The sequence below is a fragment of the Arabidopsis lyrata genome, assembly GCF_000004255.2.
Source record: "Arabidopsis lyrata subsp. lyrata unplaced genomic scaffold ARALYscaffold_5, whole genome shotgun sequence".
Lineage (NCBI taxonomy): Eukaryota > Viridiplantae > Streptophyta > Magnoliopsida > Brassicales > Brassicaceae > Arabidopsis > Arabidopsis lyrata.
Genome location: NW_003302551.1, coordinates 13950911 through 13977779, shown reverse-complemented (window position 1 = coordinate 13977779; position 26869 = coordinate 13950911). Strand labels below are relative to the sequence as shown.

Genomic DNA, 26869 nt, shown 5'->3' with positions numbered 1-26869 from the left:
TCAATTTATTTGTCGGCTTTTTCTCGTCAACTTTGGTCTCTCATTAATGATTGGTTACTTGGACCCTCTTCTCTCATTAAAACATAAAACCAGTGTATCCTTTAAAAATATAGGGAATAAAAATGACGTCGTAACTCGTAAATAAGTACTAATGAAATGAAGTAGTGAAAAAAATGAAAACTGAAAACCATCTACTAAAAGTCTAAAATCCTCCTAGTCAAGCAAGCTATCAGATTAAGTCTTGTATATTTGATGTTAAGTTCTGGGAAGTATAAAAACTCCCTAGAAAAGGTATATTTTATCAAAATTATTATTTGATTGGAAAAACAAACAAAAAACTTATCAATCTTATATATACTGTATATGAATGTATATAGTAGCATAAACAAACATTGGATTCATAAATGGTATTTAAATTCACAGTGATGTTTTTTGGGATATATTTCAAAAGATCACTATATCAAGGCTCACTCGAACAGCTGACAAGTCATTCAAGAAGGCAACTCTTGTAAACTTAATCCATGTCACGCCAATAATCAAATTCATGAATCCAAATATAAAATAAAATCGATAGATAATAATCACTGCTATTATACAGAAAAGAAGTTGCATAATATGGTCACTTTGCAAACAAAAACCATATTTCATATAGGGGAATATTATATTCTGGGTAAAAGAAGATACAAGAAACTGATCTCAAAAACTTAGAAGTAAAAAAAAACACACTCGAAATCTTCTTCTTTTTTTTTTCGTACTAGGTAGGAAATGAACTCATAAAAAAAGAATAAACAAAACCCATTAATATTGTTGTTCTTCATTTTCTTAAGATTGAAAGATAATTATATATAAAATGAAGGAGATTACTGGTTTTATGCCTTTCTAAGGCATGACGCCAAGATCCTTGAAGTATTCATGCTCCAGGGCGGCTCTTGCGTTGATTCTTTTGGTCGGATCCATTAACAGCATTTTCTGTAACAAATCAAACAGAGACATATATTATCATCTTTCGTTGCAAAGGAGCATCAAAATCTTAGATATCCACAAGTTTGGTTTAGTCTAGGACTTTCAAGAATCCCGGTTATTGAAGGTTGTTCATGTTTCAGACCGGTTTGGTTTTGGCTTGATGTGATTTTGATGACCACTTATGGGTTTAGAAACTATGAAGGCTCACTGGACGATGGTTTTAACCACACCAAGGTTGGTTTCTAGTCCTAAAGACCAAATGAAAATATTGATGACCTCAAATGTTTAAAGGTTCAGTAGAGGTAACATGAGACCAGATCCATTAAAATCAAGCATCCAGGTACATATATGTATATAAGCTCAGTGAACTTACAGAAAGGAGATCTACTCCATCGGGATCTAGATTGGGGACAAAACTTTCTAGGTCCTGTGATATAAGAAAAAAAAAACAAGGGCAAAAATTATATTATGTTGTGAACTCTTGACTACTGAAGACAAGATGTACAAGCAAATGAAGAAATTTGAAATACCGTTGGTTTCCATTTAGGGAAAGCAGATTTATAATCCGGCAGCGAAGTTACCCCACGCCATGTATCCTCGTATGGAGTTCCCATGATTCTAGTAGTAGACAAAAAAAGATGGCAGTAACAGATTTATAATCAGTAAACAATTTAATCTCTGTGTTCTTTACTACTTCTCCAAAATGTGATATCAAGATGAAAGTGTTTTCAGAATCCCGTGATATCATTGCAGAGAAGTCTTTCCAATTGTAATATATAGAAGAATATTGGACTGGGGAAGCTAGTAATGAAACCTGAAAATCTTGAAGAGTTGATCAATCTCGGAGTCTCCAGGAAATAAGGGCTTTTGGCTGATCATCTCAGCAAATATGCATCCCACAGACCAAATATCAACAGGTGTAGAGTAATGATGAGATCCTAGGAGTATCTCTGGTGCTCGGTACCAGAGAGTAACCACCTAAAAGGAACAATATGCAAAAATTGTGTGAATGTCCACGAAGAGATCTGAAATCTGAATGTAGCATTGAAATATTTTATAGTATCTTGAATCTAGCATAGTTCAACCGTGTGAATGTCTTAGTGCTTTCATCACATTTATCAGATACATAAGTGGTATAATACTCGAGTATACACTATACTCTTAAGGAATGAAGCCAGCCAAAAGATTTCATAACGGAAACTTATGAACAAGGAATTAAGCTCTTTGGTACCTCATGAGTAAATGTCCTGACAGGGATACCGAATGCTCTGGCCAGTCCAAAATCTGCAAGCTTTAGTGAGTTTGTGCGGCGATCAATCAACAAATTCTGTGGCTTTAGATCACGATGGAGAACCCTGTGAGAGTGGCAATACGCAATTCCACGGAGAATCTGGTAAAGATATGTCTGCAAATAGTGGATGAACAGCTCTGATCAGCTTGTATTGAGTACTAAAAACGCATTGGAAGGACATTACATAACTTAGATTTCACCAATATTCAGCGAAACCAAACAGATAGAGGTACTAAAGTGACCAGAGGGAAGATGATGGCATCATGACCAACCAAATGGCTCAATAAGACAGTACGTTTAGGGGTTGCTGGTTTGTTAAAGTACTTTCACATAACACTAGCACATATATAAAACTATGCCTAAAGTTTCTTAGCACTCACTTTGATCATATGTAGATCCTTGGAGAAATCAGGGGTTGAATCCATGTGCTTTTTGAGATCCAAGTCAAGATACTCAAAAACCAGATACAAACGTTTCTCACTGTGCACCACATCCTGCAATCTGCGTAGCAACAAATATCAGTCAAAATTGTTCACCAGAGTCATCATGCTGAATCAGTTATCGACAATGGCATTAACTTCATACTTGACAATGTTGCTGTGCTGCATTTCTTTCAAGAGGGAGATTTCTCTAATGGCTGTACTAGGTACACCTTCATCCTCCTGCTCTAGCCTTATCTTCTTCAAAGCTATTGTCTCATTAGTGACTTTGTCTCGTGCCTTATAAACCACACCGTAAGTTCCTTCACCAATCTTCTCAACTTTCTCGTACTGTATCAATAAGAGCACATTAACAAAGACTCTCGTCAAAAGATTAAGCAGTGACTAAGAACTGAAACAACTATTTACACCAACCTGATCCATCAATAAAGCAACTCCACACTTATAAAATGTCACCTGTAGATTGATAATAACACATCAAAAGGCTATATTAATTCAGCTATATCAGCACAAAACAATCTCAAAATTGAAGTCAAATCTGTACACAAAGACGCAAAGAAACAAATCAATCTCAGATCCGAGCTACTGTGATTCGATTCTTTGGACAGATTATGAAAATGAACAACCAAACAAACCAGCTTAACTCGTTAGAGCAAACAAATCCGAAAAATAAAACAAAATCCAGAGCAGCGAACTCATATTTTATTGAATCCAGAGAAACATGGAGCTAAAGAGAGCAATCATAAACACAGACGACAAAATGCACACAAGCAAAACCAGTCTAAATCTAGTGAAACACTAAGAAACGCCACTGGAAAATGCAAAACGGAGGAAAACAAGTAGAGATCAGCAACGAAGCAGTAAGATAATTGAAGAGAAAGCGTTTGAGGAATTGACAACAAGTTCAAGTCAGAATTTCGAACGGAAAACAAGTTCATCTGGCCCGGTTAAGAAATTGATCGGAAGGTAACGAAATCAACTTACCGGCGACGATCGGATGTAGTGTCAGTGAGATTAGTACACACCGACGGATCCTCTCTCTCTCTCTCTTCTCAGTGGTAAAAGGCAGTAGAGAGAGAAGGGTGGTTTCTGTGAAAAGCTTGAAGAGAGGAGGACTAGGGAAGGGGATTGACTAATAGAGCGAGTCAGGGTTTTTTCTTTTTTTTTGTGTATGAGGAAAATTTTGTTCGTTATTTTTTTTCTTAATTTCTAATAAATTAAATTTACCTAACCGCATTAATTTGGTGACAATTGTATTTTAATACCGGGTTTGATTGGTAACCCCAACGATAAAAATATACCGCTAAAATGACCAAATTAGTATATCCGGTTTGCTATAACCATATGGAATCTAAGTTGGAAAAAGACGGTTTAGATCCTTAAAATGAAAATGGAGAAACATATAGTATTTGATAAGTCTTTGGAGCACCAACCGAAACATAAATGGGCAATAATATAAAGTTCGTTAATTAAAAAAATATGTCAGCAAGCAACTCAACATTAAATGTAAATAATAAAGTCTGGCACCAATGACCAACACAAAGATAAATGAACAATAATATGAAAATCATATTTTAAATTTGTATTAAGAGACTAGTCTTATTCATGTGGATCTTCTTCAATGCTGATTTTTTTTTCTTAAATGATCAATACTAATTTTAGTATCTAAATTTAGTGGTTAGCAGTTATATTTATGTGATACTATATAGTATAACGTTCAATAAAACCGATTTTACAAAAATACGTCTCAAAACCCTCGTTTAGCGAGGATGTGCCTTTAGTAAGTGGTTAAGTCCACTAGATTTCGCCTTCCCCACCGGATTTCGACTCTACTGAGTCACGTTACCCCGCGTAGTAGGGATTAGCTATGGATCGGGTCTTGTCGATCCAAAAATGTCAAAAAAAAAACTCTCATTCATCTCGCATTTATGTGGTGCTCAATTGCTCACATAAAAATCCCTACTACTTCTTTTTATATACAACCAAATTCATACTTGCAAGAATATCGTGAGTAAAACGAGAAAAATTAAACCATTCATTAAACATATTACAAAGCACCACAAACTTTTCACTCGTTCAACTAAAGCTTTGACAAATACTAGTATACCACCATATTTGATAAGAGAAAACAGCCAATATCAACCCCAACTATTTTCATGCGGCTTTTTCAATCCAAATTTTGACTCTCTGCACTTATCAACCCGAACTCACATGAATTTCAAGTAACAAACATGAACTATGTAACTGATAGCCAATTTCAACATATACATGTTACTATATAATATAACAAACATGAATTATGTAACATTTAGCCAATTGAATAAAAAAAATGATTCAAAAACAAAAGAACATATAATTACGACATCACAATTCTAATTGATATTAACAAATACAGAAAAAAAATTATGTTGAAATTGACTAATGGTTACATAGTTCTGGTTTGTTATTCGAAATTTTATGTGGGTTTGGGTTGATAGGTACATAGGATCAGAATTTGGATTAAAAAAAAAACTGTATGGAGATAATTGATGTTGATTTTGGCCGTTTTCTCTACTTGATACTCCCGTCTTTCGCGACTAGTATTATATAAAACACCAAATTACCTAAAACTTTCGCAAATACCACAAGAGTTAAAGACAAACCCCAAACTTTCACAAATACTGGAAAAAAAAAATTCCCAAGAGTTCATGAATATTAATTATATATAAACCGATCTCGTGATCAATTTATTCAAGTTATCTCTGAACATGTAACTGCCACATATTAAATTATTTAAGTAATTGAAAATATATAATTCGTGAAAAATTCATCTCGTTTTCAGATATTTCTTGTATTTATATATGGGAGATACATAGAATTCTTCTTTTTGATACAGAGGAAGAAAATGAGGGAAACAAAAATTTAGCCCAGTTCGAGTCGACCCCAAGTTTTCTAATGAGTCAGACATTAGTGTTATCAATCGTTAAGTATTGGGTCCTAACAAAAAAAGGAAATTGAAGGCCCAAAACAACAATAATTGCTTAAAAAAGAGGTCCTACCGGGAGTCGAACCCAGGTCGCTGGATTCAAAGTCCAGAGTGCTAACCACTACACCATAGAACCGAGTGTTTGTTATTTGAACATTTTATTGATATAACACTTTGGTTAAAAACGATTAAAAATGTGTTAAAAATCACAATTACAATCATCTAGAAAAAAAATACTACTCCATATTTTCTCCCGTAGACTAATAAATGAGATAGTTCTGTGGGAGGCATCACATTATTCAGGTCCTTGTCAAACGAAAAATTAAGAGTAGTTAAATGATGGATGAGACACCACATAACGCTTTTACGAATGGTTTTAATTTTAAAGACTTATCGGTTTTATATTTCAAAGAAATTACTTGAGTATTCAAAATTTTAGAAAAATAGTTTTCTTTTTGAAATTTAGAAAACTAGTTTTTGAATAACATTTTTTTTTTTTTTTGATAAATTCTATCGGTTGATCCGGTCAGCCTCGGTAGAAACGCACTGAGGTGCTCCAGAGTGAACTTCTCCCGCGGTTCAACGATTCAACGGATACCATGAGCTCCGAGCGGACTCGGGTCGAACGGACCATGAGATCCAGAATTGGGCCACCACACTGCCTGATCCGAGTTTGGAGTGCTTTCCGACTAATGCCAGAGGGTAGTCAGGCCGCCTGCATTTCTGGCTACTAGGTAAACCAATTGGGGCAAGGCCCAACTGACAGACTTCCAAACAAATGTTTTTGTTTCCAGGGAAAATCGAACTCAGGTATGGGAGTTTCACCATTTTCCAAAGTTTCCTCTGTCAGTAGACCACAGATGTTTGGGCGTTATTGAATAACATTTACCATTTCTTCCCATAAACTCTTTTTTTTTAATGATACAAGAGAGAGGAATTACAATATATATTCATTTTTCTTGGTAATAAAAACAACATATATATATATATATATATACACTTTTATTGTCATTTTTTTGTATTACGTTTAGATATATGAGTTTTTTGGTTTAATCTTATATGTTCAAAATAGCAAATACTCGAACACATGTATATATGAAATGTGGACATAAATTTAACAGCTTAAACATCATAACTAAATCAAAAGAAGATATTGCAAACAAAATAAAATTAATAATTGAGAGAACAAAAAAGAGGAAGAAAGAGAGTGAAGAGAGGCAAAAACCCTAATCGACACAAACGCTCTCAAACAGCCGCCGCCCAACAAAACCAGTTCTTCGCTCGCCCTCTCCGGTGGCCGGCGCTCTTCGCCGCTGCTGTGAGAGGGGCCTTTAGTTTGCTTTCGATGTTGTTAGTTGTTTCTGCAATTCGTTTAGCTCATGGTTATCTATGGAGAAGGGCTTCACTTGACGAAAACTGTGGATCTTCTCGGCGAGGCTGTTTGGCTTTGTCGGTGGCCAGCTTCTCCTCTGAGAGTTGTTGTTGGGTGTCCGAGATCTGTGGATCTGGCGGGTGCTCTGTTCATAGAAGAATGGGCGAAATTTTGGGATCCTGGTGGATCTTGAGTTTTGGTGGTTTACGAATCAATGGCCGTGGTCTTGTCAGTTCTCTCGTCGGGTAAGCTTGCCTTCTGTTTCTATGGGTTAGATGGAATCAATTTAGGTTGCTACTTTTAGGTTCGTTATGGTTTGTGAGGCTCTTTTCGATGGTGATGGCTATGTTCGTGGGTTTGAAATTGGATCTTTGTTCTACCTCTCCTTCGAGTCCTCTTGCTGGTTAGTGGTTGCGGTTTTCTCTTGGTTCGTTCTCGGTGTGAGCCATCTTGATGGGATTTTGTTGCTGAGTCACCTACTAGCCTATCTTTGAGTTTCTTTTGGAAGTTTTGGAGTTAGGTTCTAGTCGAAGCAGTGGAATCGTTCTCTAGTTCTTCTCTTGCGAGGACGTCGTCATTTTTAAGTCTGTAGGTGGCTGAATTTGGTTCGACGAGTGTCCGCGTGTAAGAATTGTTGATCTCTCGTGGTTTGTCTCCGGTCGATTTCAAGGTTTTTGCCTTGAACCTAGGGTTTCTTGCTTTCTCCGATTGGCTGGTGAGGAGTGTTGGTAGTTGTATTTGTGTCTTTGGTCGCGTTGGGTTCTTGCTTTCCTCCCTGTCGGTATGCTACTGGTTTGTCTTCGGTGTGAGGTCAATCCGGTCTTATTGGTGCTACCGGCGTTTACAGGTTCTTTAGGGAAGCATTGTGAGAGTCTCTCGTGCCTTTGTTCAATTATAGTGCTTAGATTGCTTTCTCTCTTTGTCGTAGTTTTATTCTTTAGAATTTTGCCTTTACTTTTGGCTTGAATCAGTTTCCCTGTACTTTAGGGCTTTGTTTCCCTTGTTTGGGCTAATGTTTCTGGGGACATTCGTATAGTCCGCCGGCATATGTATTTCATCTTGTATCCTTCCTTGGTTTATCAATAAAATTCAGATGACAAAAAAAAAAAAAAAAAACATCATAACTAAATCTCATGCGTTTGTCAACATTGAAAATCCTTTACTATTATTTTGGGGAGTATAATTTATGGATTACCCTTAATTAACCTTCCCCTGTGTAAGAATTTACTTAAGAATGTCATTAGAAATAAAATTTTATAGAGTAAATTAATTCAACTCATTAAGGATAAACAAGTCAAATACTATTTTATGCAATTTAATTAATTTAATTTAATTAGACTCATTGCACCCAAAGCTCCTGAGACAAGCTTTTCTCTCGGGCCCAAACATCGAGACACCCTCTTTGAGCAAGCTTTCCGACGCCGGCGAAGCCCTTGCTTGCCGGCGTCGGGACATCACTTTCCTCGCTTATCTTTGCTTCACAATGTTTTTCTTTTTTCCCCTCTTTTTGAATAATTTTCACAGATCTGTAACCTTTTTTCAAATCTCTCGAACCATCTCGAATCCATCATATCTCGGCGGCTACGCATCAATCAGCGACTCTGGACAGAGGTGGTGTCCGGCAAACTTCCTCCCCCACCCTCTACTCGTAGCTTCTTGGCCAGAACGGACAGCACATGCTCTATCAAATTCCCCAGAAGATTCCTTACACCGGGCTTCGTTGATGGCAGGAGATATCTCTCTTGGACCGTCAGTTGCGCCATGCCCGGTGAAGACGTCGACGGCGCACGACGATCCTCTTGCCTGGGAGACGGTCTTCCTCACCGGAAAGGCCAATCCTCTATTGTTCTCAGCCTCCGCCTTGGACCATGCCCATAGGTTACAAACGCCGTATTTGCCTCCACCAGAGAGCCTTGCTTCATCGCATTTCTCACCATCATCTCCGTACAGCCGCCGTCTTCTCAATCTGAATTGGCTAACGGAAGAGAAACTAGGGTTTTCTTTGGTGGGCTCTGCTTCCAAAAGTGGCCCATTAACCTCTCCTAAGCCCAAATCCGTTTGCTATGGCCCACCTCCAAGTTTTAACAAGCCCAGGTCTGTTTCAGAATTTTATTTGTCAATCTCTAGTCAATTGTTGTGTCGATTTAGTAATCTCAATGGCCAAGGACTCCATTTGAGATGTAAATCACCTTCGATGCTATGGATTTACGAGTTTTTCCTAAGAACCCTGCTGTTAGATTCACCTATCGCTATGATCTATGACTCCTTTTGCTTGAAGTATTATGGTCGTTTGTTCCCGATTCCAATACGTCACGGTGTGATTATTGTCACCAAAGCTTTATGTCCAAATACTACTTTCCGACAAATCTATCTACCATCTTCAAGCACCATCTAGCCATCAACACCCTCAAGGTCCGAATCCTATGCTACCAACCAGCGAGATTCACAACTTTGGACTCTTCATCAACGTCACCTTGTCTTTTGACCGTGACCATCTTATCATCCATCGACTCGTTCGTGGAAGACCTCTCAACTATTCATGATCTCACATGCGTCAAAATGTTGTCTAGCTTTTGGCTTATAGCTCTCATGGAACCTTTGTTGATCTATCTTATCTATCTTCTTGTGGCATTGGGGAATGCCTCTCTTTATGTTGTTCTAAACTCTGGGTTCTTTGAATCCTTCTTGTACTTAGTTTTGATTTGAATGAATGAAAACTAGTATTTGCTCAAAAAAAAATTAATTTAATTTAATTATAAAAACAAAAATTCTATTATTAATTAAATGACCAATCAAAATGAACATATAAGATTTGATATCTAACTTACCATATTAATTTGTTATTAATCATTATACTTCACCTCTCATTTTTATATGATTCTATTTCTATAAATAAATAAATCATTATATCATCTATATAATAAAATAAAAAAGTAAAAAAGTTTCCGCATATACCAAGATTTGAATTTTTAAAAACGAATATAAATTATTCAATGTATGAAAAAACAAATTTAACGAGTCAAAAATTCATATTTGAGTAATATTTTTTTTTTTAATATCATCAATACTTAATAGATCAAAAATTTATGAAGTATAAATACTCTAATTTGCTTTTTTGAAACAAATATTTATAATAAGCGGCGGGTTGAATATAATATATTATATGATGAAATGAGTTATGATCCTTATAACTATTTGAATATTTATATTTAATTTCATATCATTTTTTTAATTCATAATTTTACATAATACAATAAAAAATTTAAAGATTTTAATTTGAAACATTTTAAAATAGTTTAATTTAATATATTAAAGAATATCATAAATATTTAATAGATTAAAAAGATAAAAAAATTATAAATACATTAATTTGATTTTCTAAGAAGATATGTTTAAAATATTTATAGTAGGGGGCGGGTTAAATGTAATGTATGATATGGTAGAATGTTATGATCCTTATAACAGACGGCATTTTAAGATTTTATGATGAGATGAGTTAAATAAGGTTTGATACTTTTAAATATTTGAAAATTTGATTCTGCAAGCAATTTTGAAAATAATAAATAATAGATTGTGCCTCAATATTTTCATACGGATTGTAGAATGAAAATATAGACTCAACACACGGATTGAATTTGGTATTATTATATACCAAATATATGTTCATAACATATTTGATTATGTGAATAAGTGGTAAATTTTATAATTAGCTCAAACAAATCTCTATTTCAACAACCAATGAATCAGAATTTGAAAAAAATAATTTCCTAAATTAATTCAAAATAATAGCTAATTTTTTAAGTAATTCAAAATAATCTACGTTTTAGATGCGATTCATTTATGATATTTTGATTTTTGATCTAACTAAATTATATGCACTCTCATTTTGTGGCTGTTAATATAAATTAACTCATTGTTCAAACAATATTAATTTTTTAAAAAAATAATCTTATTTTCCATTTTCATATCTTACAAAAAAATATCCATAATTGAATATTATAGAAAAAAGAAAATATATTCATTCTAATATTATATATAGAGACTAGCAAAAAAATATTATTTTTCCACTTACTATTATAATATATCACAACTTTATTCTAAAACATAAAATTTATAAATTTTGTAATAAATGAAATTCAACCCGTACTATAGTACGGATGATGATCTAGTTATATAGATATTTTGACATTTCACCAAAATCTATATTTTTCTCATTACATTATTATAATATATATCGAAAACAACTCTAGACAAAAAGAAATGGGAAATTAAACAACAGAAAGAAAAAAAAAAAGGGAAATGAAAGGAAGAAGAAGATTTCGATATTTCCTCTCTAGTTGCCAAGTAAGCACCCCCCTAGGCATTAGGATATGTGTCGTTATTATTTATTAACACTAAAAAGAGACCCTCCTTGAAAAAAAAGAGGATTCAATCTCAAATATCCCTAAATATATACAATAATGCAAAGTCGTTTTTAGTATGCAAAATGAGCAAAAATCAACAACACCAGTAAAATCATAAACTGTTTGGTTTCTTAAGATATTTCATATGAGATATATTAGTGAGTTACCTTAATCCGTGTAAATTTGTATAAAATCCTATAGTCCTGTTAGTCTATTATATTACTATACTGTTGACTACATAAGCTAACCTATGTAAGGTTTATCTAAGATTTTAGGGATTATTCAATATCATACTTTTTAATTTAAGATCGAAAATATTAACCATGAGAAAGAGAAAAGTCAAAACGCAACAAAGTGACAAACTCTTGTTTGGTTTCAAACCGAAGCAAACTTATATGGTTTAATCTCAAGTAGTTAATGTGAATTAGTTTACGAGTAGATAAAACTTTGTTTCTATACGATCTGCACACTTAGAAAAATATTATCGTAATGCATTTAAGAGATTACACTCTTAACTAAAATACTAATTAGAAGAATGGGATTTACGTGTGAATATGTATGATTTTATAATATTTTAGGAGATAAACTTAATAGCATAATAACAAGGGAATTAGAAAAGAGGGACAAAAACTGGTGCACCAAAGCTGCCGGCCAACTGTACACAAGACAAGAAATCTTTTAAACGTTTGCCCTTAATGGATGACGAGTGTGTTTTATTTATTTTAGAATTTTCGTTTTTTCTAAAATTTCCTAGCACTAAACTTTAATGATTAAAGGCAATATGATATCTGGATAATGCATCGATGTAAATTTTGTGTATGGTTTTCCATTACTAAATTAGTAAATTGTGAAGATTAAAAAATAAAAAACAAAAAAATGTTAATTGTCTTCTTTCTTAATTAATCATCTAACTATATTAATTAATTCTTACAAATAAATGTCAGACAATTATATATTATTAGATTATATACCCGCGCGTTGCGCGGAGTTTTAATTCAAATTTTTTATCAATACAAATATTTGAATTATTTGAATTTTAATAGATTTTACTTTAATCATGTTCATTATCTTTCCATAGTAGTAAATACTTTTTTCATATTTTTTACTAAAATTTTTCTTGTTATCCTCCTCCTCTATGATTCACTCGTTGTCTTCCGACATCTAGTCTCTTCATTTTATATTGGCTCACATATAATATACTCGACTATGAATTAGTTCTCAATATAGATCGTATATATTTTCTCATTCATATCTTTCAATATTCAAATTTTTTTTATAAGTTGCATGATCTTTTTATTAAAGTGAACATTAAAAAATGGGTTGGCTGTATAAATCACCCTATACTTATAGCACTAAAGTGGAATCCCCCCAAACTATTAATCTCTTCACTATACACCCCAGTCTATTAATTTCTTAATAATTCCACATATCTAATTAAATCCTAAATGACGTTTACTAAACCATTAATCGCGTTTCACTGTACCACGTTTAGATTAATCTACTTGTAAAACGTTGACCACACTTTAATTAGACCTTCTTAGTGAGAAAGATGGTTTCAAATTGTAAGATCCTCTCAGAGAGAAAGAGGGTTTCAAATTAAACGCTAAACATTTCAAATTAAACGCTAAACATTTCAAATTGAACCCTAAAGTGATATTTTTATTGATAAAGAGGTTTTCCAAATAACAACAATTAAATAAAATTAACTTATTCATGAAAAGAAAACATTCGTTATGAAACGTTTTACATGTCACGAGTATAGAGAACATGCAAAAAAATAAAAAAAATAATGCATAAGTTGACTCCTAAACCACAGCATCATTGCTTGTTTGTGTTCCTTTCGTCATTTGTGTTGGCTGTGTGAGTGAGATTGTTTCAGGAACTTGACTAGACGAAGCACCAACCTGCAATATGGATTAATGTCAAAAATGGGACCAATACAAAATGTTAAAACAATATCAATACCGAACAATAATTACCTCATGAAATCCATGTGCTTTCTTATCCTTCTTAGCTTTCTTTGCCTTCTTTTCCGTCTTGTCCATCTTAGCCTTCTTTTCCGTCTTGTCCAATTTAGCCTTCTTGTTTGGAAACTGAGACGAATACCAATCATTCCATTAGCAAACCAACAAATAAGATGTTAAATCACTCATAAATTACCTCATCATATGGAATTTTCTTTGCCTTCCTTTTCCTCTTCACCTTCTCCTTTGGAAACTTCTTACAACCAGCTGCATTGTGTCCAGCTTCACCGCAGCTTTTACAGTGGATGATGCGCCCTTCTCTCCCAAGTTTTTCCACTTCTTTCTTCTTTTTCTTCTTCTTTGGCGACTCATTTTTTCCTTTTATCCTTTGAAAACTCTTTTTCTTTGTCTTTTTCTTTCTTCCAGGAAGTTCAGGTTCTGGAGGTGCAACTACTAACCTGTAACTTGAATTCATCCAGTATTTTGGACCTCTTAATGGATTGGTGGCTCTCTCATAAGTATCTCTCCAGAGATCAGTCGAGAAGAACAAAGAGACATAATTTTCGGGATCTAAACCAGCATCAATCATCGCACCATATGCATGCTCACAAGGAATCCCAGTTATTTGCCACTTGCCGCATGAACATGTTTTATTCTGCATATCCACTTTATGAGAATTTCCATCTATAAACACCTCAAATATCCCATGGGTGCAACGCCATGTTTTACACCGTTCAGCAACTGGCTTCTCTAATGCCAAAATATCAACTACATACTCTGAAAATCTCCCTTGATGCTTATTTGCTTTCTTATTCCTCTTAGTTATGCGTTCCATGCCTTGCCTTCTTATGGTTTCCAACATTGGAACCAATGACTTTGCTCTAGCTTTGGTGATGGTAGAGTTAAATGACTCAGTAGCATTGTTATCAACATCCTCACAACAACTACCAAGTCTGTAAAAAGCCCTTGACCAAGTTTGTGGTTGCTCTTTCATCACATCATTGTACAATGCCAAATCATACCTTCTCAAATTGTCAAGATTGATCTTGAACTCCTTTGAATTATAGCTCCAAGCTAGCTTCCACACTAATGTCTTTAGCTCGTCTTTTTTGGCATGGTTCTTCTTCAAGTTCTCTACGATATGCTTAACACACATTCTGTGTTCAGCATTTGGCAATTCAGTTTTCACTGCACTAAGGAGACCCTACAAAATATGAAGGGAAACTGTTATTTAATTGAGTAGAAAGTAAAAAAAAATACTGAACAAAAAGAATAACAGAACATAAGAGCATAAATAACCTTTGATCGATCTGATATTATGACAAATCGACTACCATCATCTAAACCTAAGTCTTTCTTAATTTGTGTGACAAACCACAACCAATTATCCGAATTTTCTGACTGTACCACAGCCCATGCAACTGGATAGATTTGGTTATTTGCATCATGTCCCACGGCAGTTAAGAGGACTCCTTTAACAGCAACCTTTAAGAATGTGCCATCAAGCCCAATTATAGTCCTACAACTACCTGCCCATAACTTTTTGAGTATGTCAAAACAGACATAAAATCTGTTGAACACATCTTTACCTGCTGCATTTGGATATGTTTCAATGAATGCTGTTGATCCCTTATTTTCATTGAGTATCTCTTGGACATACCCTCGAAGATGAGCAAATTGTTCGGCATACTCTTGGTCAATCCATTTCAGAGCAAGAAGTCTTCCTCTTTGGCATTGATGTATTGAAGACACAATTTTCCATTTATCTTTGATATTCTCTTGAATATCAGCAGGCATGAACTTGTCATTTATTCTCAGCTTGTCCAAGAATAGTCTTCCAATTACAGGGCTTTTCAATATTTTACACTTCCCATTAGGAGTACAACTATGCCATGCATAAACTGTCTTCACCAAATACAGTTGCCTCGGCTCATCATAAGAGCAATAAACCCTCCACAAGCATTTTCCATTCATCCCACATTTAAACGAAATTTTGTCCTTCTCCCACCTTTCTTGAACCACATTCTGTCCTGTTTTCAATGCGTAGTCCAAAATAGCTTCTTTGAACTCAACACCGGTTAAGAAAGCATCTCCAATTGCGAATCTATCACTTCCTCTTCCCCTTTTGATTCTTCTATCTCTCACCACAATCGGATCCTCATCTTCATCTGAGCTTTCTGGGATTGTATTTCGGGCAATTCTAATCTCATCAACAAATTTGGCTACTGATTCCTGCACTTCATACTCATCACGCTCCAATACATCTTCACTCTCCTCTTCCTTCTTTTTACCTTTTCTAGTCTTCTTTTCCCCATTATCTTCATGTTCTTCTTCATCTGCAATCACATTATCACTCTCTTCATTACTAGATTCATCACTCCCTTTGTCACCCTCCTCATCACGTCCTTTGTCACCCTCCTCATCACGTCTTTTGTCACTCTCTTCATCACTAGACTCATCACTCTCATTATAAAGCATATCCTCTGGATCAATTTCTACTTCGTCACTACGAAACCGAATTTGCAAATTACTAACTCACAACAACACTTACGACTCTAATAGCAAAAACATATATATATATAACAACACTTACGTCATTTCTTTCGGAGTTGCCGCAATCCCTACGTTTTCCTTTAATTCCTTTAATAAGTTGCTGCAATCCCTATTGAACAGAGAAGATACACTAGAAATCAAGGTGATGATGAAAATTATGTTAGATGAAAACACTAGAAACTGAATGACGTTTTCAGAGCATGATCATGAAGAGCTAAGAAAACTAGTTAAGTAGATGAATTTTAACTAGTATATGTAAACATTAAAACCCAGAATCCAAAAACAAAAAAAACGTTGACGTAACTATCTCAAGCATATTCATAGATAGTCAAACAATTGCAATGAAACATTAAAGAAAATCAATGCAGAGAAACCAATCAGACCTGGAGAAAAATCACGGCGATGACTCTAATCTCTAAAACTTCCGAAGATGGCTGATTGGCTTTAACAACAACGAACCAAAACGAGAAGAAGTGAATCAAAACGATTTGACAAAAGAAATATTTAGGGTTTAATTTGAAACCCTCTTTCTCACTAAGAAGGTCTAATTAAAGTGTGGTCAACGTTTTACAAGTAGATTAATCTAAACGTGGTACAGTGAAACGCGATTAATGGTTTAGTAAACGTCATTTAGGATTTAATTAGATATGTGGAATTGTTAAGAAATTAATAGACTGGGGTGTATAGTGAAGAGATTAATAGTTTGGGGGGATTCCACTTTAGTGCTATAAGTATGGGGTGATTTATACAGCCAACCCTTAAAAAATTTCAGAGAGATATTTGTCATAAAATTTCTTTCTTTTTTTTTCATCATGTCATAAAATTTCTTTCACCATGTTTGGTGCATGTAAAGTTGCTTTATAGCCAACAAATCTCATATATGGACTCATTCCTATTCACAAACATCAAATTTTACATCAAATTTCACACTTTATCTTGACTGTTTGAAAAATACAAAAAACAAATTCACATATATAATTTGACGTATTATAATTCTATATAGTATTCTTAATGTTGATTTTCGTAAAATTCGTAACTTACGAACTCATATAAATCATTCTAATTTTAAAATATATTTTTTTAATCCTTAATTTTTACTTTTAATTGAAAACTCTTCAATATACCATTACTATTCTAATTTCCAAATAGCATTCGTAAATATTATTATTACATAATTTCTTATTCGATTAGATTATTTTATTTTTATTTGTGATGTTTAGGATAGTTTTTGTTTTATTTCAAATCACCTTAAATGTTTTCGATCTATGTTAAAATTTCATAAACACTGATTAATATTTTGTTTTTCTTTTTTAGGTATTCATTTGATTTCTTAAAAAAACCCACCACTTTTTAATTTAGAAAACATTGATAATATAGAAAATTTTATTAATGTAACCATTTATATTATATTATAATTATAAATAATAATATGTACTCAATCCTTCTTATTTTTAATTAGTATCATGAATTGATACTTTAACATTAACAAATATTTCTTAATTTTAAATGTGTATTTTTCAGAAATAAATTACTTTTTATTTTCATTAAAAACCTTTAAATTTAATATATTTTTAAGTCTTATTTTTCTTCATTCTAATAAATAATTGTAACTCTTAAAAATGATTATATGTTAAGTTTCTTTTTTCATATCTCCAGTCATTTAGGAATATTTAATTATATGTTAAGTTTCTTTTTTCATATCTCTAGTCATTTAGAAATATTTACTCATTATATGTTAAGATATAATTATCTAATTTTATATTTATCCAATCTCCCATTATATATATAGATTATTCAATGTTTATAAATATGCGCGCGCACCATAAAAAAATAGATTTCAAAATTAGGAAAGAGGAGTAAATAAGTATGCAACTACCCAAGTTGCCAAGTGTTGCATCAAATTTGGGGAAGACCGAAAAAATCAGATATGTTCTTCTTAATATACATAAGAAGAAAAAAAAAACTAAAAACAAAAGAAAAAGGAGAAAAAAGAATTGAATGGAAAGAAAAAAACAAAGCTGTGATAATATCTATCTTGTTCTCTTTCAAGAAGAGTGGAATGTTTACTCATAGAAAGGCTAATAAAGCCTTCAATAATTTGTCTATCATGCGAACAACTAATAAGATAATTTAAAAAAAAAAAAAAAAACTTGGTACTTATATGTAAAGTCTTATCCCCAACGATGATTAATAAATCTATTAACATATTTATTTTAGATTAAGGAAAACATTGTTTTTAAATTAATTATATTTCAGTCAAATACTACCTATGAAAACGGTATCAAATAGCAAATAGGGCACGAGTTTGGGTCAGTTTATAGCATATATGATTGTGATCGATTTGGCTTGTGCAAATTGAAGCAGCCACATTTTTATTTTTGGTGGGGTAACACAGAAAAATATATAAACGATTTGTAAAAAGAAGTCGAAAGTGTTAGATTATATGAGCTTATAACTCAAAATCAATTGGCAATGAGTGAAGAAACCCACATCTTTTTTATATATTATTCAAGTCCCTTCCATCTTTCCAATGTGAGATATTTCTTCGTAAAAAGCTTTTTTCATTTTGAGTTTTATTTAACAGTTATACTTCACACTAAGTCAATTATTTAAATTCAAAATGTGTATTCAAATATACAACTTAAAGTAATTTCCCTCTAATGAAACCGTAATCGTGAAAAAATCAAAAACTTATACGTACGGTATCGATCATGAATGTATCTAGAGTTTAGTGCAAATTCGGAAAATAAAACTGCTGATGAACTTGTTGGTTCTACACGTCTACGTATACTTATGTGGTTGCTCCACCAAAGCTTAATTCTTAGTTCCAAATTATAATCCTTCAATGGTAACTTTTGGAATCTAGTAGTCACATGACTCACATCTACGCCGTCATCATAAAAAAGAGCCAATATAGGTACGATGTAGTAAAAGTCATTGGTACGTGTAGTAAAGAATGGAAAATATCATTTGATTTTAGGGATTTTTTTGTTTTCATATAGAAACTTTGCTTGATTTTAAAATTTAAGAAAATACTTTGTTTGTGAAGGAAATATACAAGAATGAACTGGTCCTTTAAACTACTACCGCGATTAATTACCGTTAAAAATAAAACTTATTTCTCAAAATAATTATCACATGAAAAAAAACTTTTATCAAATTCTTTTTAAAATTTACTTTTTTTCTCTGTTTTAACAGACAAATTTTGTAATAATATTGACAGATTTATCTGTTTGTATTAATGTTGGCTCTAACTAATAAGATTGTGGAATGACCTAATTTTAGAAACAAATCTATGGAACTGAATAGCGTGACCGTTTTTTTTTTTTTTTTTGAAACAAGAATAGCATGACCGTTAAATGAAAAACCTAACCTTTTTTGGGTCAATGATGAGGAAAGCTTTAACTTATTGCAAATTCTTTGAAATTTATCTCAGTCATTCAACTTATAATATTAAGAAGTGAATGACTCAATATTAAACATATATATACTAGTAACTTATGTTGTTTCATCATCTTTAACTATATATGTGTTATCAATCAAATTCCTTGTTCAGTTCAGGAATTTGAATAGTAATAGCAATCAGTGCAAATAAGTCTTCTCATAAACTAGTTTGATTTAGCAAAAAATATTAACAGAAAAACTGGAAAATAAAAAATAAAACGAAATAATTAGTAGTGATTACTATTCGATTCAAAAAAAAAAAAAAAAAATTTCGTAAATCCAAGACATAAAATCAATTGAATTTCTTATCCAACTTTGTATATAAGGTTAGGGGCGGAAATAAAAGAAGAAGAAACTTGACACAACTCATTTTTAGAAATAAAATAAATAAAGAATTTTATTAAGTGGCAATAACAAATGTGGCCAATCATATCATATCCTCTCCAATCTCTCTTTTAATCTTTCTCTTTTTATACGATCTCTAGATAAAGCCGACGTGATCGCTATCTTCATGGATGTTTGTTTCCCTTTTTGTTTGATAATTGCTTATTTTCCTTTTCATTTTCGTATCTTATAAAAACATAAATTTTGCATGAAACGAACTCGCACATCACGAGTCTCGATGTACATGGTTAGCCATGATTTGCCAAAAAGGTTGGAGTAAAAAAACCAATCATGACATCAGTCATCACCCTTGTTTGAAAAATGGTTAAACGTTTGGTATGGGTCTAGCGATTAATCGGAAAATCGGATTAAAATCAAGATTAATCAGAGATTAGTTTTAAGGTTATTTTAATATTTTAAAAATATATTAATCAAATATTGTTTTCAAAATTATAGTAAATACATAAAAATATATTTTAAGACAAATTTTTATAATTTTTTTATTAAAAATTTAAACATAAATTATTTTAAAATATCACAAACTTCCAATTCAAATGTTTGAATAACAAAAAAAAAAGTTTTTTATACTTGGAATAAAAAATTAATCGGGATATGTAAGAATAGACGGAAAATAATCGGATTATGCGGGAATTAATCGGATAAAGCGGAGAGTAATCGGGTGACTGATTTTTTAAGGGATTAGTCATTAATCGAGACGAAGAAAATGAACCTAGCGATTAAGCGAAGAGTAATCGGAGTAGGCGGGATTTTTAGAACGGACTCATCACTATAACAAATTAATGGAATTTCACTGTTTCATGGATTCTTTCCATTATATTGAATTGAATGTAATTATATGATTTACGTTGGGTCAATCATTAATAGTAGTTGTTTTTTTCTTGTGAATGTGATCAATCAATGTATTGAAACAGTATATATACCGACCGCATGGGAATATGTTACAAAATTTTAGATTGATTCAGGAGCTGAAAATAAAGGTTAAAAATTTATCTATACAAGTATAACGAGCTAAAAATCTCTCATTTTGAAAAATAACCTTTAAAATTTTACGAACTCAAATGCTAAAAGTTTACTGCAATAATAAGCTTTTTGGTTTGTATTTTTTCGTGTAATATTTTTAAATATAAAAATCAGAATATATACATACAATATATGATAATCCTACATTTTCTTATAGATTAAGCAGATGAAATATATCCTTTCTAAAAGGTAAACAATATCTTGGTTAGTTACCAAGTGACATTCTCATTAGTAAGCGTTTTGCATGTAGTTGTAGAAATTAATCTATTTTATTTATAGCATGCAATTTAATCAATAATGCACTATTATTCATAAGTATTTATCTTTATATATATCATGCAAATTAATCAGTAATGCACTTTTATCATAAATTATACAATTTGACAAAAGTGCAGAAAAGCTTTTCGGCAATCCACGAAAAACTTACATTCCCACTGTTTACATATTTTGTCATCAAGATCATATACATAATTATGATCTAGAATTTGGTTACGTGAATAAATAACCTTCTCAAATGATAATTAAGAATTAAATTTCAAACATATATTAAAAAACATTTTCTAGATATTCTTTTTTATGAACGCAATCAACGTACACCGACACCAGTTATGTACGAATACGATGCAAGTTGGTTGATAAATTAAAAACAGAAAAATGAAAATGAAAAGATAGAGAAAGATACCGAAGGTGGAAAAAATATGGCAAGAAGGAGATTGGATGGAGGAGGCTGAGAGCAACTACGTACAATAGAGGAGCCACATTTTTGTTGTTGTGTATCTCCTCTCCTCTTCTTTTGCTTTTTCTTTTAACTAATTCCTAATATTTATTAATTCCTCTTTTTTCTGCCATTCGAATTCCGTCTTTATAAAGAAAAGTGACAAAAAGACATAATCTCGTATAAAAATCTTCAAATATAACTAGTATAACAAGCTGAAAATATCTTGTTTTGAAAATGTCCTTTAAAATTTATGAACTCAAATCCTAAGAATTAATTGCCACAACAATTGGTAACCTGCTAATTGTAATTCTCAGTTTTTGTTTTTTGTTAAACTAATTTATCTGAGTTATTGTTGTGTCTGAAAGCTGAAATGGTTGCTTTACCCATGCGTTGACAAAAATATTTGTTGTCAAAATTAGGAGAGAAAACAAAAAATCAAAAGAGCTAATAGCAAATACTATAAATAATTAATTAAAGTTTAACATTTAAACTATCAAAACTAAAAATTTTAGTTATTAGGATGAACTAGTCTTATTTATCATATTTAATAGTTTTTCAGCTAAAATGCTAAAGAATAAATTTTAAGGTACTTTGTAAACAATTAATGATAAATGCTAACAATAACTATTCGTGCATAAATTTGGTTATCGAATTTTTTTCTTGATTTTTGGGATCATCAAAAATTAACTATATGAGTTTTTACTAAGTAAAAAAAAGCAAGGCTACTCAGAGCCAAACATACTTTTTGATAACTCTCCAACGCTAGAATATAAGGATTTTGCTCATAAATGTTTTTGACAACCTAGCTATATATGCTTAGCAATATGAACTTTTATCACTTGTGAACGGTAGTTTTCTAACCTAAAAATCTTTCCGTCAATCAAATTTGAAAATGCTAGTTACTATAGTAGATTATATTATATATCAAGGGCAAATTGTCTTTTAAAGTGTTACTAACCTCATTAGCCATATTACCCTAATTTTACTCACTTAATTTATGTCATTATGTGATTTTTTAATATTAGCATGACAAATAAATCAGATGTAGTTAAGGCTACATGTAGTTTACTATAGTACATGTTTTTCTTATTTTTCGTTAATGTAGGTTTTGGAAAATAATACATATAAAAGATATTTTATGAAATTTCTCAAGAATAAAGAACACAATTTTCTATTCTTGTAGATAAAAATTTTTATGGTCGCAATAATTTTTCTTGTAATTTATGTCTTTTATTAAAATTATGGTTTGAAAGATATTATTAGATGAGGACTAGTCCACTACATTTTAATTAATGTAGCACAATATCTATCATCCAAAATAATAACAATTCTAAATATCGCTATGAATTATCTTAGAATATAAAAAGAGTTTTAAAGGAAAAATGTGACCTTTCTTTAAAGCAATGGCTCAAGTTGTATGAACTTTCCAAGTGGTGCTTGGATGGTGGAGGAGGTTGGCATTTGGAAACGTAACCAATTATGGGACAACGATTTTTCATTTTACTTAACTTTTGCATACATATCGGTCATCTATACATATGTGTGTTGTGTGTATTAATGAAGCACAAGTTGGTAATTCATAGTTCAAATTATGCAATCTAAAAACATTATAGTAAATCATACGAAATACGTAAAATTATGTAATGGCAACAAGCTCTAACCCTAACTAAATAAATTATTAAAATCTAAGTTGGTTTACCATAAATTTGGATCTACTGATACTAATTTTGTTGGTCTGAGATTCAGTCCAAATAAACTGTATATGGAAAATTTTCTTAAGGAATTGACAAGTGATAGAGAAATGGTTTGGTAGTTTTGTTTTCATTATTTCTTGCATAAATTTCTTTGTATTTGTGATTAATATATATCTTTTCCGCAGTTTATCAGTGAGTTTGTGATTAATATATATCTTTTCCGCAGTTTATCAGTGAGTAAGAGATTAATTGACACATCATTGAACTTTTTTGATTCAAGAGTTTCATGGTCTTTCATGCAATCATTTGCAAACGTGGCATTTGCGGACGTTTAACGCTTTTGACTTCAATCATAATAACATGGTTCGTATCATTCCATATTGTTCTAAATTAAAAGTTGTTTTTTCTCAAACGTTGAAATATATTTTATTTAAATATTAGTTAAATAAAAATTATTTAAAAAATCAACACGAAATTTCACCATCTTGTGTTATATATTAGCTGAAATCTATCATTAAGTCCATGAAACATATATTGAGCAAACTATTGTAACTATAAAAAAATTTGCTATACATAAACAAATGTTCCAAATATCTTAAAATTTTATTTCAATTAGTTTTTTTTTTTTTCTGCAAAGAACACTTATATTGATTGTATACGATCAAAATACATGAGTTCAGTCAACCAAATTGGTGGATTTACACAATCGGAATAAAAGGTTCTATTTAAACAGCCTTTTTTTGCTAGAGAATGAGCTACTTTATTACATAACCGGTTTGTATGAACAAAGGAAACATCCCTAAACTTTGCTTTCCAAAAGAGAATATCTTGGTGCAGTCCATCAATTGCTATATCATTGGAGACACCATTGATGATGTTAATTAAAACCTCGCAGTCTCCTTCAAACATAACTGCCGTAAATCCCCTTAACCATGTTTGTTGTAATGCAAAAAGTAGAGCGTGCCCCTCAGCTTCAAGCGGTGATCGTGCTTGGTGTAATGTTGCTGCTCCCCAACATTTAGAGAAACCATTGCTGTCCCGAATGATCCATCCTCCCGTCACGTGACCCGAAACAGAATTAAACCCGGCATCATAATTGCATTTAATAACGTGAGTAGGAGGACGGGTCCAATTGGTATCAATGATCGTATCCCGACCATGCAAAGGAGTAGCGTTCAAGCCAGTTGTTTCGATCCACTCCCTGGTGTCTGTTTTGGCTTGTAAAGCACTCTTAGAAGGGTTTTCTCTTATCTGATTAAAGATGAAATTATTACGTGATTTCCAGATATGCCAAAGTGACCACCAGGGTAGTAGTTTTTGATGTCTTGAGCTGCCTTGAGAATCATAAAAATCTAATAAAGAATTCAAATTTTCCTCACAGTCATTGGAGAAAGAGTTTATAGTTATAGAAGGGATATTGACAAGTCGCCAAACCATCATTGAAAAAGAGCACTGGAACAGAGTATGACTTATGTTCTCTTCTGAGATTTTGCATCTTTGACAGATTCTATTTATTTGTAAACCTCGAGAAATTAGTCGATCTGCTGTCGCCAAAGAACGAGTAACTGCTCGCCATAGGAAATGTTTGATTTTGGGTAGGATAGGTAATTTCCAAATCCTGTTCTTCAATACAACAGAGCCAGCCGGGGCATCAATGGGAGGCTCGTCGTCAAAAGGATCGTGTGTTGCCAACCAATAGCCCGTTCTCACCGTGTACTCACCTGATTTGTGATAGTGCCAAACCAATTGATCATGTGTCTCCAACCGAGGCAGATAAATATTTTAAATAAATATTTCAATTAGTTATTCTATAACTTTTCTTAAAATAAAATGTCAAAGCTTTATCAGAATACTTGTTTCTTTATATAATATAAATGATTTGTATGTATTTTACTAGTTTTATGTTAATTCGTTATTACATCTGTTAGCCAATTATGAATATCTCTCTCAATCATATTTGTTTTTAATTGTTATATTATTCGGATGAATTTCTTAATAATTAATGTTTAAAATCACAATATTGTCCATTTTTATTAAAACTTTCATTCGCATCCCACACCCTTTGTATTTAAACTAAATAAGTTGTTAACTGACAAATTGTTAGCGTTTTGGTTTTCAGATAACTTGATTTAGTTGTTGTAGAAAACATTAAAAACTGAAAATTAATCTATCCACTACACCTTGATTTGTTTTTTTTTTTGGGGGGTGTCAAGAGAAACTAATTTGTGGAAGAAACAAAATTTGTGTGTTTTCCCTCCCATTTTATATGTCACCCTTCGAATAATAAGATTTAGTTTCATAAAGATATATAATGTATAATTATATGATTACTACTATATATGATTGAAGACTTATTAGTTATGAGATTTGACTCGAGTCTCGTGACTCAGGTGGTTAACCACAGAAAGTAAAAGACAAATAAGAATTTGTTTTTAGCTTTTCTCTAAATGAATCTAAAACGAAACAATATTATACAGAAATAACGGAATTGTTGTCAATTATTGTTTGTAGTGGGAACGTGAGATAATTAGATATAAGTATATAACAATCTAGGAGAATCTTATACCTTTGTCGTCACAGTGAGTCAGTGACTACTATTGAATAAAAATAGTATATTAAACCTTAAAAATTTTAAATATCGTGTCTAAATTAAAAATTGATTGCTGTCAAAAAAAAAAAAATTGATTGAATGTTAAGCCATAAAACAAAATAATGATATATAGAGGTCACCACTAGATATTATATCATTCGGGTTTTACAAAATCATACTCCCTCTGTTTTGTTTTAGCTGTCGTTTAAGGTTTTCTCACACAAATTAAAAAAAATATTAAATTTTCTGTTTTATCTTTTATTAATATATTTTATAAATTTTGTCATTGGCCAAAACATTAAACAATAGAGTAATACTGGAATTTTTACCAAACATTTGCATTGAAAATCTAAACCGTCAACTATTACGAAACAAAATTTAAGTCCTAAAACGACAACTAAAACGAAACGGATGGAGTAATATTTTAGTGATCTATCTTAAAAACTAAATTCTTAACAACAACAACAAAAAGTAGTCATGACATCAGCTAGAGTAATCGCAAGAAGCCATTACGTAAACATAATCTATATATATAATGAGAGAGTTTTCTCTCCATCTAGAGTGTCCACATAGGCGACACATCAGCGTACACGTCATCATACATTTTTAATAGGTATAAAATGTTACCAAAAAGATTCGAACCCCTTACCCAATACATTTAATAGGTGCATTTCAAACCAAATTGCCATTTAAATCGTTTTGATTGATATCAAAATTTAAATTATATATATGACTTTATAAAACTTCCACTCAATTTATTTATTAAACGAAGAAACATTAAAAAAAAGTTTCACATACTTTTATATTATCATCTTTTAATAAAAGAAAATATTTTTTCATAAACAATAACATTGTTTAATATAAATAAAAAGTAATATAATATAACACACAAAAATATGTGAATAGAAGTTAATATACAAATAGATAATTCAAAAATAGAAGTTAATGAATTAATAAAACACAGCACAAAAATATATAAGATAAAAATATGAATAAAAATTAGAAGCATATAGATAATTTTCAAATACATATAATTTATATATGAGA

The 26869-nt window shown here is 31.8% G+C and overlaps 2 protein-coding genes and 1 non-coding gene across 3 annotated transcripts; all 3 read right to left on the bottom strand.

Moving 5' to 3' along the window:
• Window positions 1-611: 611 nt before the first annotated feature.
• On the bottom strand, window positions 612-3828 carry LOC9313699 (cyclin-dependent kinase A-1). Its single transcript, XM_021025744.1, has 9 exons — window positions 3679-3828; window positions 3109-3150; window positions 2840-3024; window positions 2635-2755; window positions 2195-2368; window positions 1778-1941; window positions 1494-1581; window positions 1337-1390; window positions 612-969 (listed from the first exon to the last, which is right to left on the bottom strand). The coding sequence occupies exons 2-9, from the start codon at window positions 3115-3117 to the stop codon at window positions 880-882; spliced, it is 885 nt and encodes a 294-aa protein (XP_020881403.1). The 5' UTR covers window positions 3118-3150; window positions 3679-3828; the 3' UTR covers window positions 612-879.
• A 1895-nt stretch (window positions 3829-5723) lies between these two features.
• TRNAQ-UUG lies at window positions 5724-5795 on the bottom strand. The gene has a single exon. It is a non-coding gene; the product is annotated as a tRNA-Gln (tRNA).
• A 7291-nt stretch (window positions 5796-13086) lies between these two features.
• LOC110228532 lies at window positions 13087-14879 on the bottom strand. Its single transcript, XM_021026199.1, has 3 exons — window positions 13595-14879; window positions 13414-13527; window positions 13087-13338 (listed from the first exon to the last, which is right to left on the bottom strand). The coding sequence occupies exons 1-3, from the start codon at window positions 14552-14554 to the stop codon at window positions 13240-13242; spliced, it is 1173 nt and encodes a 390-aa protein (XP_020881858.1). The 5' UTR covers window positions 14555-14879; the 3' UTR covers window positions 13087-13239.
• Window positions 14880-26869: the final 11990 nt, after the last annotated feature.